We start from the raw sequence: 7,682 nt of genomic DNA, 5'->3' as shown, positions 1-7,682 counted from the left end.
ATGGATAATCAATTATTTTATTATCTAGAGTGTTTTTCCGATTAAGTGAAATATATATCCCCTTATTGGGCCGACTTGGGTCTCTTGGATAGATTATGAGTTACTTAAAAATAGTTAGTCAACTAAGCTTCATTTGTTACTATCTTTTTTTTGACGGAGTTTGGACTTAATATAAATATATATATTCAAGGAGATGATATCTATCATTGAATAATAAATTTTAATTTCGTTGATACTTAATAATAATTGAATCCGAACTTTGAGTAGTCGGTACAACGTCCAATTTATGAATGGTAATGAAAAATAATTTTAAATGTATAATTATTATTCTACAAAATTTAAAAGTTTTAAACCCCTCTGCTTTCTCTCTCTAAAGAGAAGTATATAGAGATTTGAAGGGATAAGGAGAGTGGTGATGAATAATGACTCCTACACCTCTAAACTCATTCTCTCTCTCAGTCTCAGCTACAAACTCATCGCCCTCGCATCAGAACCCGGCTGAGCCGCCGTATGCCGCCGGCGTCGAATCTGACTTCGTAATTATTCTGGCGGCTCTGCTCTGCACTGTTATTTCCGTCGTCGGTCTCATCTCCGTAGCTCGATGCGCCTGGCTCCGCCGCCGAAGCCGGAACAGCGAACAACCGCCGGCGGACAGAGGCCTAAACAAAAAGGCAGTGCAGTCGCTGCCGAAGTTCACCTTCAGCTCTTCCTCCGGCGGCGGAGCGGCGGAGTGCGCCATATGCTTGGCGGAGTACGCCGACGGCGATGAGGTTAGGGTTCTACCGCAGTGCGGCCATGGATTCCACATAGAGTGCGTCGACACGTGGTTGAGATCGCACTCGTCTTGCCCGTCGTGCCGACAGATTTTGCTGGTCTCTAGATGCCATAAATGCGCCGACGAAACTGAGCTAGGCAATTGCTAATTCAGATTTTTAGGAGGATAAGTTGAGAGAAGAATATCGCGGCTAGCGGTGGCGGAAATCGATTGACGGTGGCGGAATTGTGGGGTTGATCGATAGGTGATGGGAGTTGTACAGTTGTGTTTGTTATATTAATATATAAGTACATTAATTAGATATTTAATTAAGTATATATTTAGAAATAGTTTTTACGTTTTAAATTAAATGATTATGGCGTGTCTTTTGTCTGAATGGAGTCTCAGTCTTTGAGATGTTTACGAGGACTTCTGTAATCGTTTAACATGTTTACTTTGCATAGTTCGCACAATACAATGCATGATTAAATATTTTTATATTTAAGAGTATAATTTTTTTAATCATATCTTGTAGGGGCATTTAATTTAAACGATTAAGTTTGATGGATATAAATAATAAGAATAATTTCTTTTTTATTTTGATGGATTACAACTTTGAAATATACCATTATTTTTATCATTCAAGTTAATTTTTGCTTGATTATTATCCCATGAAAATGATGGGATTTAAGATATTCTACTCTTAAAGATAAAAATACTCAATCCTATATATAATCAATTATGTAAAGTAAACACCACCTTAATGAAATAAGAATCAAATAAAATTAGATTAAATAGTACACAAAATCTCCTGTATACCCGGGTACGGTACACCCGGATCGTACCCGACCCGGATCCTGATCTGGATCTAACCCAACTGGACTATCCTATCCGAATGCCAAGTGTTAGTGTCATTTCGATATAGTATAATTAGTGTCATTTACATGTAGTGTTAATGTCATTTTACACGTATTGTTAGTGTCATTTCAAAATAGTGTTAATTTCATGTTCAAAATAGTGTCATTTGTAAAACAAAATAGTTTTAGTGTTATTTTCAAAATAATGTCATTTGTAAAATAAAATAGTATTAGTGTAATTCCAAGATCATGTTAGTGTTAGTGTCATTTCGTGTTAATGTTAGTGTCATTTCAACAAAAAATGGATCAAGATAGTCCAACAGGGTCAGGATTTGGGTCGGGTACAATCCAGGTGTACGGTACACCCGAGTGTACAGGAGAACACCTCTAAATAGTAAGAACAATCAAAGACTTTAGGATATCTCAAAATTTCAATTTATTAAAATAAATAATAAATTAGCCTTAATACTAATTCTCCAAAGTAATTAAACTACTACTTAAATGAATTGAATTTGTGAAAAGTTTTGGTTTTTTGTACTATTTAAGTGAGTATAAATACTAAAAAATTACACTATTTTTTGTACTATTTAAGTGTGTATAAATTCTACAATATTAGGCTCTTTTTTCTTAATGAAATTTAAATGCTAAACCTCGCTGTTTATGAATAGGAATACTTTACCTTATTTAAATGTTCCATTGAAAACAATTACACTCTCATTTAATCTCAGTGATTTGTTAGTTTTTAATTTCTATGTTGGCTTATATCATCTAAATTCTTATTAATAATTGTCTTTTTTTTTTTTTTAAAGGGTAGCAATGTGATTTGAACTCTAGTCCTATTATTTGTAGACAATTAGACATGAGTTAGCACTGTTGGAATATCCTCTTAAAGACAATAATCATCTCTTTTAGTATGATATATTGATTTGTTATCAACAATGTTCTAGTAATGAAATATTTACAATATATTAAACTAATGGCACGCGTGATAAATATATAATACTGTATATGAATTTTGGAATATATATGTCTAAAAAATAGATGATTTTTGTGATAATTGTAAGGATGTTTGGATTCAAAATTATGATCTTATTTTATATCAAAATAAATAGAATATATATATATATATATATATATATATATATATATATATATATATAGAGTTGTGCTATAATAAAAACACATCTTTTTGTAAAAATTAAAAATGACTGAATTCTATGTAGAACACGTATGAATTGGCTGTGTAACTGTATGAATTGCGAAATGTATGAATTCTATGTAGAACACGTATGAATTTCGCAATTCATACAGTTACACAGCTAATTCATACGTGTTCTACATAGAATTCATACATTTTAGCCGTTTTTAGTTTTTACAAAAAGATGTGTTTTTATTATAGCCCACCCCTATATATATATATATATATATATATATATATATATATATATAGGAATGGGATCATATAGATCCCAATGCTTATAATAGATCCCTAGATCCAAATCTTGACCACACATTTATGACATGTGGCGCATCAAGATGGTGACACGTGGCAAGGAGCTTCCAAGCATTCCAAGGCAAAATCTGGAGGGGTAAAATTGGAATGTAATTTTCGGATTTAATAATTAAAAAAATATATATATATTTTTAGATTTTCTCAAAATAGATATATTTTAGATGCATATAGTTTCACACAAAGATGCATAAAGTTTTCACATGAAATGCATAACTTTGAACAGAAAAATGCATTTAATTTTTCCAGTTTTGGTATTTTCACCACCCCACCCCATACCACCCCCCAATCCAGCCCACACCACCCCCCAACCCTCCCCATTACCACCCCCCAAAAATAGGCATGTTTCACATGCATATAAAATCAAACAAAAATGCATAAAGTTTTCACATAAAAATGCATTAAATTATACAAAAAATGCATTTCATTTTAATAAATCTGGTAGTTTCGCCACCCCACCCCTGCCCCCCCCCCACCCCCAATTTTTTTTTTCAAAAACTGATTTTCTGATTGCTGGCCCACCCCCCACCCCCCAATTTTTTTTTTAAAACTGATTTACATAAAAAAAATTTGGGGGTGGGTGGGTGGGGGGGTCAGTGGTCAGAAAATCAATTTTTGAGAAAATAAAAAATAAATTTTTTTTGTGGGGGGGGGGGGATGGGTGGGTGGGTGGGGGGTAGGGGTCGGTCAGTGGTCAGAAAATCAGTTTTAAAAAAAAAATTGGGGGGTGGGGTGGGGGGGGGGGTTGGGTGGGGGGTAGGGGGTGGGGTGGGGTGAAATCTTATGCATTTTTATATGAAATTTTATGCATTTTTATATGAAAGTTCATGCATTCTCGTATGAAACTTTATGCATCTAAAATATACCTATTTTGAGAAAATCTAATTTTTTTTTTAAATTTCAAAAATTACATTTCAATTTTACCCCTCTCCAGATTTTGCCTTGAAATGCCTTGCCACGTGTCACCATCTTGATGCGCCACATGTCATAAATGTGTGGTCTAGATTTGGATCTACGGATCTATTATAAGCATAGGGATCCATCAGAACCCAACCCTATATATATATATATATATATATATATATATATATATATATATAGAGGTGGGCTAAAATAAAAACAGTATTTTTTGTATAAAATAGGAACCGATCTCAGCCATTGATTTGTCAAGATCCTACTGCCATAATTAATCCCAATTGATAACCTATGTTTACACGTCTAGATGTTGAGAGGATAGGGATGTCATTTTAATTATTCATTATTGGTTACCATATCTTATTTAATTACTCACATATTATTGCCATATCAAATCAAATCTTCACACCGTAGATAAATTTGGACTTCACTTTTTTATATAGATGCAAAACACAGAGCAGATCAAAAATTCAATAAATCAAAAATTAAATTGAACAAATCGAAAATTAAATTGCATGAGTTACCTGTTGATAGATCGAAAATTAAGTTGTATGAATTGCGTTTTGATACAACATGAATTGAAAATTAAATTGCATGCATTACGTGTTGATACAACATGAATCGAAAATTATTTTAATTTGCATTACGTGTTGTTAAAATAATTCATGCAATCAATTGTGTGATTCATTACTCGTGTGAATATCATAGCCATATTAATTATAAATTACGTTTTGATACAACACGAATTGAAAATTAAATTGTATGCATTACTTATTGATGCAGCACGAATCGAAAATTAAATTGTATGCATTACGTATTGATGCAGCACGAATCGAAAATTATTTTAATTCGATTAAGGAATTGCTAAAATAATTCATGTAATCAAACGTTTTAATTCAGTTAAAAAGTTTAATGAATCGATAATTAAATAACCCACCGGAAGATAAAACTTTTAAATTCATTTAAAACAAAGAATCAGAAAATCGGTGACGAAGCCTCGTTGCACTCATCGCGGGGATTAGATTAGGTCTTCGCCATTAACACAGAATATAAATCTGGGCTGCTTGTATTTTTTTTTCGATTAAACTGGACGAATGAGATTCGCAAATTTTAGAAAAATCGCCTGCGAAAATAAAAACCAGAAACCCTAACTCTATACCGCTTCGTTCATACGCAGATTGTGTGTGTACTGGGTTTTTTAATTTATTAAATACAATTGATTTGATACACATTCATTGATTCAAATATTTTAATTGATTCACTCCCTGGCTCCCTGCGAATATGCATGCAGCCACCAATTGTAATCACAACAAGATTTAATTTCCTTATTGATTGTGCACAATTTTTGGAGAAGAGTAATTGAGATAAAGAGCCACAAATAAAATTTCCAATGTACCCTTAGCTTTATAAACGTATGAATATTGATTAAAAAGCTTCGAATTAAATTAATTGGTAAATCTAAGATCTTGGCCGTCCAACTACTACATATCTATGGCTTAGATTAGTTCATATTTTATACACTAAAGGGTGTTTTCACCCTAGCCCTCCCCTATTATATATATATATATATATATATATATATATATATATATATATAGGGGCGCGCTCCAGTAAGACCCCCTATTTTTCGTGTAACATGAGTACAATGAATAAGACATATAATACTAATGAACAAAACGTATATCTAATGAACAAGATGTATATACTGATGAAAAATAAAATTTAAAAAATTCGTAATGAACAAGACATATATACTGATGAACATGGCCGTATATACTGATGAACAATGCAGTATATACTGATGAATAACAAAATTTAAAATATTCTGCTCCCTCCAGGATTCGAACCCTGCGAAAAAAAATCACCCTCCAGATACAATATCAGCCATAGGATTGATAAAATAAACGCACCAGATCGTGCCCTAGATCTCACTAAAATTAGGGGGTCTCATTGGAGCGCCCCCTATATATATATATATATAGGATCACGTTTAATGGAGAACAACAAATATTTAAAGAACAGAGAACATTGAACATGTCAGTAATTCCCCTTGAACGTTAAACGTTCATAATAGTCATTTCGTTGAACATGTCATTGATCATATAGGGGTCGAATCCCATAACCCCCATAAATTAAGCATTTATTCACGTCATGTTCAACGAAATTACTGTTACGAACGTTTAACGTTCAAGGGGAATTACTGACATGTTCAATGTTCTCTGTTATTTGAATATTTAGTGTTCTCAAAGGAAAAGTTTAATGGAGACCACTAAATATTCAAAAAACAGAGACCAAATCTCAGCTGTTGATCTAATCTAATCTAACGGTCAGCATTTATTCACGTCATGTTCAATGAATTTTTTTTGTTAAACATATACAGGGTCGAATCCCACAACCTCCAAAAAATCAGCATTTATTCACGCATGTTCAACGGATTTGATGAACGTTCATCAAATCCGTTGAACATATCAGTAATTTCGTTGAACCTTCATCAAATCCGTTGAACATGACATCAATAAATGCCGATTTTTTTAGGGTTGTGGGATTCGACCCTGTATATGTTCAACAAAAAAATTCGTTAAACATGGCGTGAATAAATGCTGACCGTTAGATTAGATAAAATCAACGGCTGAGATTTGGTCTTTATTCTTTAATGGTCTCCATTGAACGCGATATATATGTATATATATATATATATATATGCTAGAATAAAAACACATTTTTTTTGTATAAATTATAAACGAATTAAAATGTATGAATTCTATGTAGAACACGTATGAATTGGTTGTGTAACTGTATGAATTGCGAAAAATAATTTTTTTCGCTACCTTTGAGATTCGAACTCATGACCCGAATTCATCCAATATGGTGATGAATCAATCGTAGATCTTGATGATCTAAGGGCTGAAAATTATTCATAGTTTATACAAAAAATGTGTTTATATATATAAACTCGTAAGAATATATACTTCTATAATAGCAATAGATTAAAATTTATTTTTTGTACTTGTTTCACTTAAGAATCTAATTTAGATTAATGGAAGCGTATGGAGTTAACTGTACAGAAATATGGAAAAAGAACTACGTCTGAAATTTCCAGATGCAGTCATTGTATTTCAGTCCATGTACAAATAAGGATTAATTATAATTTATAGCTTAGCTTTCAGCTAACTTTAATTTGTAACCTTAACTTTATTTTAATTAGTGTATGTCTTGCATTTAGAAACATTATTTAATTATGACCATAATTTTCCAAAATTATAGCAATAATTGTTCTTCGTTGAAATCATATCTGAAACGATGATTTGAGTGTAATGTAAACAATATTAAAAGGTGGGAGTCGCACCTAAAAATTAATGCAACAACATCAACTTTTAAGCTTGATTCGGATCACACTTATGATCGGATGATGATGAGCTATCTACTATTAGAAATCTCATTTAATGTATGATACATTAGGCTCTGATTTCGTGGTGAATGATTGTCGTTTTAAGTATAATTTTGATAAAAATCTATTACCACAATTTCAACGTGATTGTAGATATAATTAAACAATTTATCAAAGCTTAGGACATAATACAAAAAATAAATTAATACTTCCTCTGTTCCGCTTCAAATGACCAAAAAAAATTGGGACGAAGATTAA

At 32.1% G+C, this 7,682-nt stretch overlaps 1 protein-coding gene across 1 annotated transcript; it reads left to right on the top strand.

Annotated features, from left to right (window-relative positions):
- The first annotated feature begins 207 nt into the window (after positions 1–207).
- Positions 208–1,259, top strand: LOC131023785 (RING-H2 finger protein ATL80-like). The gene has a single exon (XM_057953374.1). It carries the CDS (start codon positions 423–425, stop codon positions 921–923), a length of 501 nt encoding a protein of 166 aa, XP_057809357.1. The 5' UTR covers positions 208–422; the 3' UTR covers positions 924–1,259.
- Positions 1,260–7,682: the final 6,423 nt, after the last annotated feature.

The sequence above is a fragment of the Salvia miltiorrhiza genome, chromosome 4 (assembly GCF_028751815.1).
Source record: "Salvia miltiorrhiza cultivar Shanhuang (shh) chromosome 4, IMPLAD_Smil_shh, whole genome shotgun sequence".
NCBI classification, from domain to species: domain Eukaryota; kingdom Viridiplantae; phylum Streptophyta; class Magnoliopsida; order Lamiales; family Lamiaceae; genus Salvia; species Salvia miltiorrhiza.
The sequence above is the reverse complement of the archived record's forward strand: the minus strand, read 5'-3'. Positions and strand labels throughout refer to the sequence as shown.

What these genes read in the sequence shown, in the direction of transcription:
- LOC131023785 (XM_057953374.1), top strand. Translation starts at nt 423, where the DNA reads ATGACTCCTACACCTCTAAACTCATTCTCTCTCTCAGTCTCAGCTACA.